Source organism: Crocodylus porosus, unplaced genomic scaffold, assembly GCF_001723895.1.
Source record: "Crocodylus porosus isolate Cpor-Errol unplaced genomic scaffold, CroPor_comp1, whole genome shotgun sequence".
NCBI classification, from domain to species: domain Eukaryota; kingdom Metazoa; phylum Chordata; order Crocodylia; family Crocodylidae; genus Crocodylus; species Crocodylus porosus.
This window is the reverse complement of record NW_017728949.1, coordinates 57,371,198-57,388,096: the sequence shown is the minus strand read 5'-3', so window position 1 is coordinate 57,388,096 and position 16,899 is coordinate 57,371,198. Positions and strand designations below refer to the sequence as shown.

The window sequence follows — 16,899 nt, the reverse complement described above, 5'->3', positions numbered from 1 at the left end:
TCTTGAACTCCCCTCTCCCTGGGGTCGTGGTCCCTTAGGGCCTCACTGACAAGCCTCCTGAGCTCGTTAAAGTTGGCTTTTCTGAAGTCAAGGACTTCTGTGTTGCTGACTGACTTGCCAGCTTTACGGCGGATGGTGAAGGTGATCAGCTCATGGTCGCTGTCACTCAGCTTCCCATCAATCACTAGGTCGCCGATTAGGTCGTTGATCACCTTTATACATTGCAAAGCTTGCAAAATCAGTCAGCAATGCAGAAATCCTCAACTTCAGGAAAGCTGAGTTTCAGAAGCTCAGAAGGTTGGTTGTCAAGGCCCTAAAAGATCATGATCTGACAGGGAAGAGAGTCCAAGACAAGTGGTCACTCCTTAAGGATGCAATCCTAATAGCTCAAGGGAAATGCATTCCAGCCCACAGGAAAAGGCGTAAAGGCTAAATAGGGATCTCATGGATCTCTTTAATCTTAAGAGAGAAGCCTATAAGGCTTGGAAAATGGGTAACACCTCTCAAGAGGACTATGCATCACTGGCCCACGCCTGTATGGAACGGACCAAAATAGCCAAGGCCAAAACCAAACTCAGGCTGGCTACTGGAATCAAGGGCAATAACAAGTCCTTTTTCAGATGCATAGGAAGTCAAAAGAAAAATAAGGGCAACACTAGACCCCTGCTGAATCAGTTGGGGCAGCTGACAACTGACTCACAGGAAAAAGTTAATCTCCTCAATGATTACTTTGCGTCAGTCTTCCACCAGCCCAAGGGAAATCACCACCCTGCCTGACAGGACACTGGACTACGAGGGTACAGTGACCATATGCCTAGATTTGGCAAAGACATTGTGAGGGAGCACCTGGAGAAGCTGGACATCCATAAGTTAATGAGCCCTGATGAAATGTACCCAAGAATGCTAAGAGTTGGCTTACTTCTTAGCTCGGCAGCACATGGGGCAGCAGGACAATGTGTCCCGCTGCAAACTGCATGAGCAGGGGTGTGCACTGCAGTACTCTTAGTGCTGCTGCAAACACGTGTCTCTGCTCACAAGGACACAGCTTCAGAGGTTAATTTGCTATTCAAAACTGACTTCTATATCCTAAACAGTACTTAGCATACACGTTACCCTGCTAAGATGGTACCAAGTCTGAGCCTGAACCTCAATTCCTCCCTCTCAATCTCAACTCAGGCTGTTAAATATCCATTGCGTTTTTCATATACTATGAAAAATAAATCGCTTCTTGTCAATACCTATTGGAAAATCCAGGGTTCTCCTTTTTGGACCACTGTAACTTCCACCGTGTTAGCCTTAGCAGCACTCCCCACACTTAAATTGGATTAATCAATTCTCACTCTTTCGGCCTGACCACAGCACCTCCTTCACTTAGCCTGACAGCGCCTGAATCAATTTTCAACTCCTCAGCTTGTTCGAAAGCTGTTTTTAGGGCTCAGCTCTACTCCTGCCTAGAGCTGTATCACTGGTCACCAGCCACTCTCCTGTCAAAACCTGCAGTTTACCCATGTGCACTGTGTAGTCTTCCTTTCTCTCCCCAAACAATCACTTTCCACACTGACTTTCTCCTTGCAAAATCTTTTGACAGCATGCATCTCTTAATCCTCCTCAAAAATCAAACATTTCTTGCTACTCAATTATTCTGCAGTCTGTGATCCTCTGATAAATAAAACATTCAGAAAGACCTATTCTCATAGACCGTATCTGACATGTTAACTACATCAACCTACTCTTGCAGGGTTTTTGGTTGTAGCCATGTTGGTCTAAGAACATAGGCAGGGAAGGCTCTTTGGGTAGATGTGATATGTTTTATTAGACCCAATGGGTAGTTGCAAGCTTTCAGGCACAAGTACTCTTCTTCAGGCATAGGGTGTCTGCTGTTGTCCTGATATCTCCAACTCTTAGCGTACACTTCTCCAATTTTTTCACTGCCTTTGCCTGCTTTCTTCTCTGGCATACTATTTTATGATGCACTCAGACTGTTAATGCTTTCAGGCACGGACCGAGTCAAGACCACAAGTTAAATATCAGGCAACCTGATGATGACACAGGTAGCAAAAATGTTGCATCACTGCCACCAAAATGCATACATTCTTGGTTTAAGTTTTCAAAGACTTAAATTTGCAATTTCAAAAGGCAGCATTATTACAACACCACACTATTTAGAACTGTGTTAAGGATTACCAGTTTTCCATTAGAATGTAAACGGGAAAATGCCATTTATGTTGACAGTGTCAGCTACAAAAAAAATTAACATTTCACAATGTTTTACTTACAAACATAAGTACTTCCAAACCAATACAAAAATAACCTCTGATTTAACTTGGCTTTTGCTGAAAACAAAGTTTAAATAAAAGCCATGTTTTATGTTCAGATTGCTTTATTTCTTACTGATTTAAGATCAGCTCATAGGATACAGTCAATTTCCACATATAGAATTGAAAAATTTTATAATATTTAAGACAACAAATATACAAAACAATGTATAGCCAGAAATCAGATGCAAATGAATGTTGTATCATAGGTAAACACGTAAGTTCAAACACAGAGTAAAGACAGAGATGACTAAATGTGGAAATTTGTTTTTTGTAATTTTCATGAGACCAAATTTTATGATTAATACTCACCAATTCTTTCCTAAGTTGAATAAAAAACTGTTTGCACTTAAAAGAAATTTTTACAATCTTCAACCTAAATGAAAAATAAAAACAGAATATTTTAAACACTTAGTATACAGATTCATATTAAATACTTATAGTACACAAACTGGTTCTTTTTTTGAGAGAACTAATTTAATCTTCATTACTATAAGATTTCATTTGACAAAAATTAACTGAAATAAATTAACAGTTACATATAACAGCTTGCACAGTTTGAGATTTGTTAACCATATATTAAAATTCCCGAAAAATTAAATGTCTTGCACCTTGCTTTACTGTGCAGGCTAGCAAACATAAGTTTCTCTGGTATTTCCATTCTAAACTAAAAGGCAGTCACTAGTTTTTCACCAGTGTTGACCCTGAAAGAAATTTAGGAGTCAGAGAGTTACTTCAGAGAGTCTGTTCTTAGTAAAATGAGTCCTCCAAAGAAGTGACTGCAAAAGCAAAAATTAAAATATTCAGAGAATACTACAATACATATTTAGATATACTTTTACAAGCCAAAAGAAATTAGCATTCTACATTTTAAAATCTTAAGAATTCCTACCAAGTGGCCATGCTGTTAGGGAGATCTTGCCCAAATTCAGAGACTGAAGTTGTAAGAAGCACTGGATCTTCTCTGTGCCTGCAAACAGGAACCTTGCCCTCACCAAAGGATGCCAGAGGAACGTCTAGCAGAACACTAGGTGTGTCTACATGTTCGTTAATGTGCTTTTTATATATAGTACCTCTAATGTGTGGTACCAGATAAATACGCATATTAGGTTGCCCTAATGCACAGAAGTGAAAGCACATGCTTTTTTAGTGACGCTTAATGTGCAGTAGCCTATTTTTACTGAGCATTAGCATATTACCACGGTTTTTGACGTGATGCCGTAATGCACAGTAGAATAAGCTACTGCGCATTAAAGTGCACGTGTAGATGCACCCAGTGAACCCCCTTTCATCTCCGCCCTCAAACAAAGACATACCACATCACTTGCTCAGAACAAGATGAATATGGTCAGAAAAGCAAGGTTCTTGTGTCATCATGGTCAGACTAGAACACGCTGACCTACACTACCACCTTGCCTGGAGTGTTTTCTTGCTTCCGACTGAGATCCTTTTATATTACTTTCCTTAGCCTCAGTTATGCTAATTTGGCCTAAATTAACAGCCTGTGGCAAGGTGGGCAAAGTTTGGCCCATGATGGACTCCATTTCCCATAGGTAAAAGCTATGAGCCTGTCACCATTGGATAGTATTCTTCTGCCAAGATACGCAATATTCAGAGCATACAAGTCCTAGATACTTCTGATAATGGAGTTTTTTGGTAACAGAACATTATTTCGGTCAAGAATTAAAGCTCGTTTGCAACAAAACCTGATATGGTAGTACCAACAACTCTAGATTTCCATATTAACCTCTCTCAACCAAAATTAAAATGGAACTATACTCATGATGCTGCAAGCTGGGCACAGGACGTGAACATCAAACTACTTCTCTGTCAGGCATGACTAGTAGAAGGGATTCTGACAATATTCATGAACTCCAAAGCAGAATAGAATACAGATAGCCCTCACTGTACCACTGAATTGCAAACGCATCAGGGAAATAAGTTACCTTTTACTATATACCTGCACAATCCATAGTGGAAACAAAAGGTTTGTACAAAAGGTTTTGACTATGACCAAAACTTCTGGGAGCACTAGATTACAATACTTAATACTGGCTCTGTAAGGCTAGCAAATAGAAACCTGTTTTCTGTTAGTAAAGTGAAAAGACAGCATTTTTAAGACACATGGTAAGTTATTTTCCTAATTAAGAATAAATATCAATAAGACATGTCAGTATGACTGCTTCAAATGTTTATGGCATTACAATTTGACACATTAAATTATAAAGGATTAAGCACTCTTTCTGTATTAAGGCTTTCCTTCTACTCCTTTTGTCTTTTGCAGTTTTACTGTTAGAGAAACAATTCTATTGATATATTGGTAATTTTCAGAAAATTATTCCAGGTGTGTTTCTTTCTCTATATTGTTAACCCTTAATGAGTTCTCTATTATTTTAAAAGCTGCTACCACATTCTCAGTAATTTCTACCCAAATGGGGCTTATAATCTATAATTACAATATCCAAGTAATACATGTGAATCCAAGTCATAACACAAATGGTGATTTAAAAAAAAAAACAAACGAGAGAGAAGCTGGTCCTGAAATTGTGGGATGGGGGAAAGACAGCTGTGACGAAATTAGCTTCCAGCAAAAGCAACAGAGAAGAAAAATGAATTACAGCCTAAAATAGTATTGTCAGGAGCAAGCTGAGATTCATTTCGTAAAATTAAATGTATATTTTAAGGAAGAACAGACTATTTCAAATGTACCTTAAAAAAATCCTTTCCCAGAACAATTAAACTGTCTCCCAATTCCAATATGCCACACATGTCAGAGCAGCTTAAAAGAATAGCAGAACATCTGAAAATGGATTTGAAGACTGGAATTCATTTTGCAGCATGTCCTGCTGTGTTTTACTAGTTAAGGCCATTTTAAAGCATTTTTCTATTCTCCTAAGCCAACAAGAAATTCATATGAATTACGTACTGGAGGCTGCCTCCTTGTTACTGAGAGAAATCTTTCATTTGATCAAGTGGAATCCCTACGGCAGGTCAAGGTTCCAGCTGAACGGTACACTGTGACCAATGTTAACAACTTTTTATATTTCCATTGTCTATTTTAATGTGAATTATAAGGAATTGAGGGTTGGGAAAATCTTGAAATGTCTGAGATAATACAAGTAGGCCCTTTGTATTAAACCTGAAACATAGGCCCTAAGACCTAGCAAGTTCTTTCTGTGAATGCCTCTATTTGCTTATTCCTGTTTAAGTCCGTAGCCTCTTACTGCTGATCCATGCACCTACTGTCGCACTGCACCCTTGCATCTGAAGAAAAAGATGCAAGTTTGCTGAAATACAAAGAACTGAAAACTTTATCCCAGTTTTTCTACTCAGGATGCAAATAAATGCTTGTTAGGAAAATAAAAACGATCCTATAATGCCTTAAATTAAATGTCTTGAATGTTCTCCCACAGTAATGTCATTGTTTCTACAATACTCTTTCACAAAAGCCCTCATACATGAAAGCTCATATCACAAGTGTGGAAGAAATCCATTTCTTTCTTCTTTTTATTCAAGCACACCACACAACCAAAGAAGGAAGAACTAATCACTGGGCAAACTTGCATTAAGTTCATTTGCAGAAATTTCTATTGTACCTCTGTCTTTTAAAAATTATGCAGAGGAAAAAGTCTAGAGGTTTTCACACATTTATGGGCTGTTTCCTATATATCCTGACTTTTTGGAATCTGAGAAAAAAGTAGGGTTGGAAGAGACCTCAGGAAGTTTCCTCCAGTCTAACTTCCAGCTCAAGGAAGATCCTCCATTACTAAACCATTTCTGTTGAGTGTTGGTCTAACCTGCTCTTTAAAACATCCACGGAGAGAAGATTCCACAACCTCTCCAAGTAGAACTGGGCCCCCCGCTACAGAAAGGATGTAGACAATTGGAGAGAGTCCAGCGGAGAGCAACAGAAATGGTTCAAGGGCTGGAGAACATGACTTCTGAGGAAAGACTGAGGGAACTGGGCCGATTTAGTGTGCAGAAGGGAAGACTGAGAGGGGACTGACTAGCAGTCTTCAACTCCCTGCAGGGGGCTTACAAAGAGGACGGAGCTGGACTATTCCCAGTAGGAGCAGATGACAGAACAAGGAGCAATGGGCTCAAGTTGCAGTGAGAGAGGTTTAGGTTAGATTTTAGGAAAAGCTCTCTCCCAAGGAAGATAGCAAAGCACAGGAACAGGCTAGTTAAGAGAGGCTGTGGAACCTCCATCCTTAAAAGACTAAGAACCAGCTAGACAAAGCCTTGGCTGGGACAATCGAGTTGGGGCTGGTGCTGCTTTGAGCAGGGGGCTGGACTTGACCTCCTGAGGTCCCATCCCATAGACTTTGACGGTCATTTTAAAAGCCTTGACATGACCCAGGCTATTTTGAGGCCTTAAGATGAGGAGCAACTTACCCAGGTGACCTACTTAGGTCAACTACATAACTGTTTACATAACTGAACTAGTTAGCAGTGCAAAAAGTGGGTAAGACAGTAACGGGGTGAGAGTTGCTGTAAGAGGGTGATTGGTGAGAGTCGGTGACATCATTCTATGTGAAGTCTTGTCAACATGTGGAAAGAAAAAAAAAACTGGAGAACATATAAATAGCTCCTGAATCAACTTAACTCTTGGGAAGATGGAAACCTGAGAAGACATGTTGCTGTTGTGGCTGTGACCTGCCAGTGCTGTGACAATGTCTGGCCAGCTGAGTTACTGCATCACACGAAAGGCCTACATAAGCATATCCCTGTAAATGTAAACTGTCTAGTTTGTTCTATATTTCTTATGTGCTAAATACATTTTGGATTTAAAGCCATAATAGCTTTGATAATCGATTAATCTATTCATGCCACCCCCTTTAATTGAGTGTAACATCCAAACTCAAATATTCTGATTCTATCTGGTCCGTAGACTAAATCCCTCCACAAAAGGGCTGGCCCGGTCAGGCCAGGATGCCTTCCAGCCCATTTTCTGCAGCATATTTCTGTTGGTCTCCCAGCACACTAGCATGCTGCAGCAGACTCCTAGGGAATCACTGTATTAAACGATAACAAAAAAAGAACAAACCCCTGGGGAACCCCACCTGACACCTCTTCACAAGTAGACTTCGAGCCACTGATGACAACCCGTTGACCATGACGATCCAACCAGTTTTGTATCCGCCTTACAATACTTTTTTCTGGTCTGTATGTCCTTACATTGTTAATGACAATGTTGTGGGAGACAAGTGCTGAAATAATACCCATGCCAGGACAGACCCCTGGGGAACCCTGCTCAATACTTTCTTCTGGATTGAGTCTTAGCTAGACAGTTTCATACATACATCAATCTCAGCTCAGCTCTTGTTTTGTGATTCTGCCTTGAAAACAGTGTTACAAGTAAAAATACAGTTGAGTGTTACCAGGATATTGAAAACCAATGCAGACGATGCTGCCTCAATAGCACCATACATGGATATTTATTTCCTTGTTGCTTCATATGCCACACTCCTCAAAAAAAAACAAAAAACAAAAAACAAAAAACTCAAAGCAGTTTACAGTAAGACAAAATGAATAAGAACAGATAAAACAATTAAGTAATAAAAATAGCTCCCCAAATAATACTCCAGAATTTAACCCCAGTTGAAAAAGAAGCTGCCAATTAACACCTAGCCATTTTTATTTCTGCTTCATCAGTTGCAAGTCAACAAATTACACTGGATATTTGTCTGCCAAAGGCCAAAGGAAATGTGCTTAAACACCACTCTATCAATGGCCAAGGAAAACTACATCCCATGAGACCACTGACAAAGTAGTCTATTAACAAGACAAGGATTTCTCTCTAGTCTCCAACATAAAACCACAAATAAGTGCCCTGTGCCTTGACCTTCGAAGACAAGAAGCTATCCCAGGACAAAGATGTAATTTACTCTCTCTTTCTATACCCTCTTACTCCTAATCCTACCTTAAAACCTAGACAAAGTTGAAAAACTAGCAACAGGGACAGCCCCAAAGCTGTAAAGGTGGTCACAAAACTAAAATGACCCTCAGGATTCATCGTTCAAGTGCAAAATGAAATTACCCAGTAAATCTAATGAGATAATCTTGATACGACTCTGTAGGAAAAGAACCCAGACATACCCCATAATACTACAACAGCACTCAGAAATCCAGACCTGCCCTCCTAATACTACAACAAATACCACACAAAATCAAGCAAGTCTTCATTAGCTCAAGAAGGTACTTTTGGTGTAGCAAGATGACCCGACGCACAATTTCAACCGATTCTAGACCACTCAATCTGACCGTGCTATGTCAGACAACTTCAGGGGGCTTTCTGAACAGAATGCAGCCAGCTGAGTTACTTCTTCCATGTCATGGTACTTACTAACAGAGCATCCATCTGGGCTGACCAAAAACACGTTTTATGTAGGTAGGGCTCTGCAAAGTCTGGAGCTTCTTTCTTAAGTAAATAATGTTTACTAATTAATTTATTAACAAATTATTTTACCAAGATTGATAAGCAGTTTCTAACAATAGTAAAAAGTAGCAGAAACTCCCAACTTTGGAAATGGCCAGCAACATCAATCAGTAATTTCCCTTACTCTGTACCTGTCTAGTCTCCTCCTGACCCAGATGACCAGAAAGAAAAGTTGCTTGTAGGGTAACTGAAATTACTGAAGATGCCTTGTCCATACACACATTTCTCTCCCTTGTCCATTAACCCATTTCTTACAACCGAGTCTTTTGGTCAACAGCATCCATTGGGACAGTACATGCACCCTCCTGAATATCCTCAAGTTCTCATGTCAAGGCATAAAAGGCAAGATGTTATTATGGCACCACCAACTGTTATCCAAGGTATAGACTAGCATTCAGCTGCAGAGCTAAGTATTTCTGGGAAATGTTTAGCAGTAGGAAAGTATGTCAAAAGAGCAGCATACTAATATTCTAGCCCCCTGTTCCCCCAGCTGGACAGCTACACAGACACCGCAGAAGTGAGTCTCCTGCCAGAGGGCGATATAAAGCTGCTCTTGGGCTCCCCCCATCCCCAGTGAGCCCAATCATTGAAAGTATACCCCAGGGGTCGGCAACCTATGGCATGCAGGCTGAAGGTGGTATGGGGCATGCTTTTGATTGGCACGCAGACTGATTCCCACCCTGAGGGGTAGGAAGAGCTGTGCCCAGATGGAGCAGCACATGGCAGCCTGGGAACAGCCTTGTGCTGCCACTGACCCCAGCTGGGTAAGAGCCCCCAGCCCCAACCCAGCTCAGGTCCCAGACCTAGCCTGGCTCCACCACCACCAGCACCAGCCCTGGCCCAGTGCCGCCCTCGGGCCAGGGTCTGAGTGTCCCAACCCCAAACCCATGCCCCCGACAGGCCCCATCCCTGCCTGGGCCCAGCTCCAGCTGGCACTACTGCCGTGGCTGGCCCCAGCCCACTGCCACTGCCGGGCCAGGGCCTTGTCCATTTTACCCTGCTCCACTCCCTTACCATGGGGGGTCCTCAATCTGCCTCCCCCCCACAGCAGACTTACCAGCCCGATGCCTCTCTCCAAGCTGCCTGGCTGCATATCTGAATCAGACTGGTATTGGCCGATATAGCTCCTTAAATAAAATCGGCCATCGGTATTGGCTCAAAAAAATCTAACGGTGCACCCCTAATAAAAAAATACCCCTAAACCCTGCTCTTTCCTATTCCCTCTGCAGAGCTCACCACTCAGAGAAGATTAGATCACTACATACCCATCCGATGCTTAGTCCCTCAGTTAAATGATCACAACACCAGAAAAAACTATGTAAAACCACACAAACCTAACCCATGTGGGTTTATGGACCTCTCACCTCAAAGCAAGAGAGAATCATTTTATTCATATTCCTTGTGCATGACATTGAAACATGTTTAGTATGATTTACTGCACAAAGAATTTAGAATGTAATGAGAAACAAGTGTAGTTTAAAGGACAGCATATCTTGCACCTGGGTTACTGGACTTTAAAAGCAAGCACTATAAAGCAAAACAAAACTGAAGAGGAAGTACTGTCAATCGTACACTGAGATTCAAGTGAAAACTAGAAAAGATATTTAAGCATGGTGTTAAGTGCACAGCTGCTGTAAATCATGCCAATTTATTGAACGACTATTCTAGGATGTTTTCAGATGACTAGGAAATACTGCCTTCTATTTTTAAATAGGCAACTACATGGCAGAAAGATTCTTAGAAGACGACTAGAAGAGGAAAATTAATTCAAATAGTAGAAAACAGGTTAACTAAACACAAATGTTGATGGAAGCATGTTCAAAATATCCCCAACATTAAAAAGACTTACAGTGTGCCTCAGTCAACTCAAAGAACCTGAATTATAAAATCATTCTGGTCACCTCCACAAACAAAAATCTTAATGCATTTAACACTGGGATCAGGAAGCAGCTCATGACTGCCAGAAAAGCAAAAGTGGTCTGATAGATCAAGGATGGGTTTCTGTATGCAATCCAATTCAGCTAATACTAGGTCTTTACATTTTCTTTGGTCCAAATAAAAACAAAACACCAAACTGAGATAACATATTGGTTTTGTGGAATATCATGTAAGTATGCATGCATAGTTAACTCATGCAAATTTAAATGCTGTAGCACTGGCTTGTCCAACATATGGCCTGTGGGCTGCCATGCAGCCTGCCAAGCCGTTTTCTGAGGCTCGAGGTGCTGCGACAGGAAACAAAAGTAAACACCTTTTACTTTCATTCCCACCCCTTGTCCCTCCCCCAGCCCTTCAGCAGCTTTCTAATGGCTGCTGAAGGGCTGGGGAAGGGACAAGGTTCCCACCTGCAGCAAGCAGTGCCCTAAGCCGGGGCTTGGGCGCACGTGCTTCCTGGTGCCCGGAAGACTTGCCAGGCATCCCCGAAAGCAGGCGGAGGTGGCATCACAGGGCCGGGGCTCAGTAGCAAAGCCACACGGGGCCAAGGTGGGAGCGGAGGGCGGCGTGGGCACATACGGCCACCGGAGCAGGGAGGCGAGCAGCAGCAGAGTGAAGGGTGCCTTTCCCACACATCCCAGGGAGGCTGCGGCCTTGAAGACAACGAGGAGCCCAGACTGGGACTCCCGCGCGTAGCAGTGACTCTCCCCACCCTGCTCCATGCCCAGATGCAGCTGAGCCGTGAGCCTCTCTCGCAGCCTCTCGGATGCACTGAGGAGCCCCTGCTCCCTCCCCACCCCCTGCAAGGCAGCGAGCAGCAGGGGGTGCAAAGTGCCGTGCAGGTGTCTCCCACCGAGACATCCCGAGACATCCCTCCACCTTTGCTTAGTTTTCACTCTGGCTGATATCCACATTTGATCTGTCAACCTGCATTATGCTTCCTTCATTATGCATTATGCAAGTGTTTATTTTAGTCAAGTGTTTGGTATTATTTCATTGTTGCTTTTACAGTTTTGCAGTTTCTAGGGTCGGAAGGGACCTGAGTAGATCATCTAGTCCGACCCCCTGCCACGGCAGGAAAGAGTATTAGGGTCAAACGACCTCAGCAAGGTGTTCATCTAGCCTCCTCTTAAACACCCCAGGGTAGGAGTCAACACCACTTCTCTTGGAAGTTGGTTCCAGATCCTAGCCGCCCTGACAGTGAAGTAGCGCCTCCTGATGTCTAGCCTAAACCTACCCTCTGCCAGCTTATGACCGTTATTCCTGGTCACTCCTGGCAGTGCTTGGGGGAACAGGGACTTCCCCAATGCCTGCTGATCCCCTCTGACTAGTTTGTAACAGGCCACTAGATCCCCCTCAGCCTTCTCTTGTGGAGGCTGAACAGGTTCAGGTCCCGTCACCTCTCCTCGTACAGCCTGCCCTGCTGCCCCCGACCATGCGAGTGGCCTCCTCTGGACCCTCTCCATGTTGTCCACATCCCTCTTGAAGTGCGGCGCCCAGAACTGGACGCAGTACTCCAGCTGCGGCCTGACCAGTGCCGCATGAGGGGGAGGATCACCTCCTTGGACCTGCTCGAGATGCATCTGTGGATGCAGGACAAGGTGCGGCTGGCCTTCCTGACTGCCTCCCCATGCTGCCGGCCCATGTTCATCTTGGAGTCAATGATGACTCCAAGATCTTTTTCTGCCTCTGCACTGACAAGAAGGGAGTTGCCCAGCCTGTAGGTATGGTGCTAGCTCTTCCTCCCCAGGTACAGCACCTTGCACTTGTCGGTGGTGAATCCCATCCTATTCTCACCTGCCCACCCTTGTAACCTGTCTAAGTCCAATTGCAGCCTATTCCTCCCTTCTAGCATGCCCACATCCCCCCACATCTTAGTGTCATCGGCAATTTGAACAGGTGCTTTTTACCCCCTCATCCAAGTCGCTGATGAAGTTGTTGAACAGTGCGGGCCCAAGGACCGAGCCCTGGGGGACCCCACTGCCCACATCCCTCCAGGTCGAATAGGACCCGTCCACCACCGCTCTCTGAGCACGGCCTTCCAGCCAGTTGGCGATACAATTGACTGTGTGGGGGTCGACACCACAGTCCCCCAGTTTCTTAATGGAAACAGCATGAGAGACAGTGTCGAAAGCCTTCCGAAAGTCCAGGAAGACTATATGTCCACTGCTACCCCTGCATCTAATGATTTGGTGATCTGATCATAGAAGGCACCAGATTGGTCTGACAAGACTTGCCACTGAGGAACCCGTGTTGGTTGCCCCTAAGCGTGAAATCCCCTGCTGGCCCCTCATGGACGTGCACCAGCATAATTTTCTCAAACAACTTGCCTAGGATCGAAGTAAGACTAACTTTTTATATTGTTTTTGCTTTGGATTTTAAACCACATTTCCAGATCCACTTCATTGTCACTTCCTGTAACTTCATTGATGTCACAGGCCATGTGATATCACTTCCTGATGTGATACCACTTCCTGTGAGGTCTTTGAATATGGCTCGCCAGCTCACTGGGTGATAAAAAGTTCATGATCCGGCCCCATATTCAAAAAGGTTGGACACCCCTGCTGTAGCAGGTTTTAAACATCAGCTGTTCCATTGAGAACGTGACAGAAAAGCACTATTTAAGAAAAACCAGGCTAGCCGTTAGATTTAAAGAGCAGTTCATTTCTGAGAAGTGAATAAAACTGACACTATGAAATTCTAGATATGCTTTTCTTCAATAGCTCTGTACATTATGTTTATATATGAAAAGATTACATATGACAAACTTCTGCGAAGTCAATCTGGGTCTAAAGTCAAATTGGTATTGATATTCCTTCTTGTGTATCATCTCCAGTGACAAATAATCTGAGGGCTAAATTCTACATCCAAATTCTTTTGTGAATGTCACCACCCTCAAATTATGCCTTCAGTGCTACCTGTACAGTCCCACTGCTGCCGACAGGTTTATACAAGTATAATTAGAGGTCAGTTAACAATGTTGCTAATTAATGATTTTTGCACCACCCAAAAGAGCTAGGGCACCGCAAAAGAACTACAAAGCCATGCATGCTCATAGAGATTACATTCTATATTCTATAAGTAAGACAGCCGAGTCTGAAAGCCTAGGAGCTAGCAGGAGTGAAGGACAGATCAGACAGTTAATTAAAGGAGGAGAGAACTGGAGTAAGCAAGAAGATTGGGAATAAAGAATTGGGGCGTGCAGGGAAGAGGGGCTATGACTAGCTGGAGATTAGGACTGGAACAAGAAACTGAGGGTTGGAGAGTCTGATGGGGTAAACCAGCGAATGTAAGACTGAACCAAGGATGAACACACGACTGCGAGGGACCTCTAGGGCCAACAGGTGCAGTTCCTAAGTCTGTACAAGTACAACGGCAGGGACAAATCTGGCATGCAACAGGCTCTTCCTGCTGTGCACTGTGCCACACCTGGCCACCTCGGGCACCGGCAGGGGGAGCTCTGCCTGCGCACTGATGCAGTCAGGTGGCACAGGCTGCAGCAAAAGGTGGGGGAGTTGTCATACCATGCTGAAGCTGAGCTGCAGAGAAATGGTGGCAGCAACTGGTCCCAAGCCAAACTGGGTCATTTGAGACACCCCCCTGGACAACACTGCTTATTCCTAGTCTATACCAACTCATGGATGCTCCCTTCCACGGGGTGAAATGGAATCAACATTTCCAAAGCTTTTGTTGTTAGCAAATATTTGTAGAACCAACTAGCAAAGTAATCCATTCCCCAGTATTGCTGGCACTAAAAGGATGGCAACCTACTACTATAACCAGTTACTCTAACAGCTGAAGTTGGCAGGTTTGTAAGGTAGATTATGATGCTATCCTGTGATATCTTAAGGCATACACCTGGGAGGTCAACCTTAATTTTGGCATTCTCTAACTTCTGAATGCTTGACTTCACCATCTTGATATTGTGCTTCAACAGTTTTTAATATGTAATTATTTACATCCTGCACTCTTCAGGAGCTGAGCATCAAACCAGTTTTTAGCAGTAGTAAAGGCTGGCTGTTCACAATACATCTTGTATAAAGAGCCAAGTCAGGAAACCAGTACCATGCAATCACAGAAAGGGTCCATCAGCATGGCTGCGAGTTAGTTGGATGAGGAAGAGATCAGAGGAAAAAATGAAAATCTGAAGGATGGATCTAGGACAAATAATGGTATTACGAAGGGAATGGCAAAGAGGAAGTTACCTTTCCCCTCATGACAATCTCTACTTCCCTTTTACAACTGTTCACTTCCCTGCATGACTGTCCATTCAATTTTAATTAAACTTTCTATTAATCTCATTCCCCATTCCATTTATTTTAGTGCAATAAAAACTAAAAAAAATTAAAATAAAAGTCCTAGCATGGAAAGAGCATCTATTTACTACTGCCTCCAGAATTCATCTGTACTGAATCAAAACCACCACTTGCTACGCTAAATGCTAAGTTATCCCCTACTTCTCTATTTCTCCTGTACAGGTATTCATTGCATTTCTCTCCTTAGATTGTAAAGTCTCAAGGTCAAACAAAGGTTATTCATCTTTTAAAAATTAAAACTAAAACTGAAAATAAACACTACAGAAGGCTGAAGTCATCTACAAGTAAGCAACTTATAACTCAGTCTTCCAATGAATATTAACAGCCTGGCTCCAGTTCAGGTGTTGGACTTTTACCAATAGATGTACAATTTATCTCCTTCTGAAATACTGAATCAATCTGCCAAAGTGCAATGCAATCCACTACCATATGAGCCATTTATAATAAAATGGCTTTGGGTTTCATAAATAGATCCTCAAAAGTGGCTTTAAACTCTATTCTAATGAATAAGAAGTTCACAACTCCATGGAAAAGACAACTGTGAGGTAGAATGCGAAGTAATTTGATCTACGAAAAAGAGCAAAAAAGCATTTATGAAAATACAGCACTCAAATCTGGCACTAGCCGGTCTCACCAAGAGACTAAAAAAATGACAAATGCTTTGCTATGTCGTTCTATTGTGATGAGACTGTATCGCTGCTACCTTTATTAAACAGTTTCAGTGTAGAGCTGCCCTACCAGTAAGTTGTGAATAAAAGGGTACAATTGTCCCTAAATCAGAAAGTTGTCAAGAAATTCTAAAAACCTTCCCTTTAATATCATGTAAAAAATTAACTTACTATGGATATGACATTATCTTCACATAATTGTTACACAAGTTATTTCACTTTTCAGAGTTATAACCATCACGAAAAACAGGCAAAGAAATGACCAAGCATAATACCACCATAGGTGGAAATAAATTATTCAAAAGCATGCGCCTTTGGACCCAATTCTATACTATATGATCCCCACTAAAATAATGTATGAATGCACCTATCCTCACACCAATCTGGTAAGCAGGGAGGCATTACTCTTCTCATTTCAGAGATAAAGAAGTACGCTACAGAGAGATTAAATGCCACAACCAAATTCACATAAGAAACCTATGGAGAAGAAAGGGAGTGAACACAAGTCATTTGACTCGTAGACTAGCATCTTATAATTACCCTTTCTATCTGCTTTGTCTGAACAATACAACAGCTCCCAGGAGAGTACACCTGGGACAGATTCAACACAAAGCATTTCTATGACAATTAACTTTAATGAGTAAAAAATCTCTTACAGTTGTCCTTTAAGCTTTTACTGTCATTTAAGAAACTGAATGGGCATCTTTACACATGCTCCAGGGTGGGAGTGAGAGGGGGCTAATTAGAGCAGCTCTTGGGAGCCACTCTAATTAAAAACACCTACAATATCTCGTGTCTTCAGAATCCCGTACTTCAAAATGGTGATGGGGTCCTTCAACTAAAGCTCATTTAATGAGCTTTAAAGTGCCCCTGCCACCATTTAGAAACAAGGGTCACTGAATACACATGAAGCTGAGGCTGCTGGAGCATCCAATGCATTGGAACGGGCATTGGGCACATGAATTGTGCCCAGTTAGAAGACCTAAAACAGAACAAATTTTCATGAGTGCTCAGGACTCACAATTAGAGCTAAATTTTAAGAGCTCCACAAAGAAAACCTATTTTCATGAATGCAGAAGTACATCACTGTAACAGGCTCCCCTCCCTGTGACTGGGCAGACCCAAAGCCCTCCCAGAACCTGACAGCAGGCCACCAGAAGCCCAAGGGCTAATGAGTGAACCTATCTGAGAGGCTATAAATAAGAAGAGCAGACCAGTCCAGTGAA

At 42.6% G+C, this 16,899-nt stretch overlaps 1 protein-coding gene across 1 annotated transcript in view; it reads right to left on the bottom strand.

Annotated features, from left to right (window-relative positions):
* PTPN4 (protein tyrosine phosphatase, non-receptor type 4) overlaps positions 1-16,899 on the bottom strand; it is a 118,311-nt gene that overhangs the window by 66,697 nt on the left and 34,715 nt on the right. Inside the window, exon 10 of the mRNA XM_019553569.1 lies at positions 2,628-2,691. Coding sequence (XP_019409114.1) covers positions 2,628-2,691 — 64 coding nt within the window. The remainder of the gene's footprint in view (positions 1-2,627; positions 2,692-16,899) is intronic.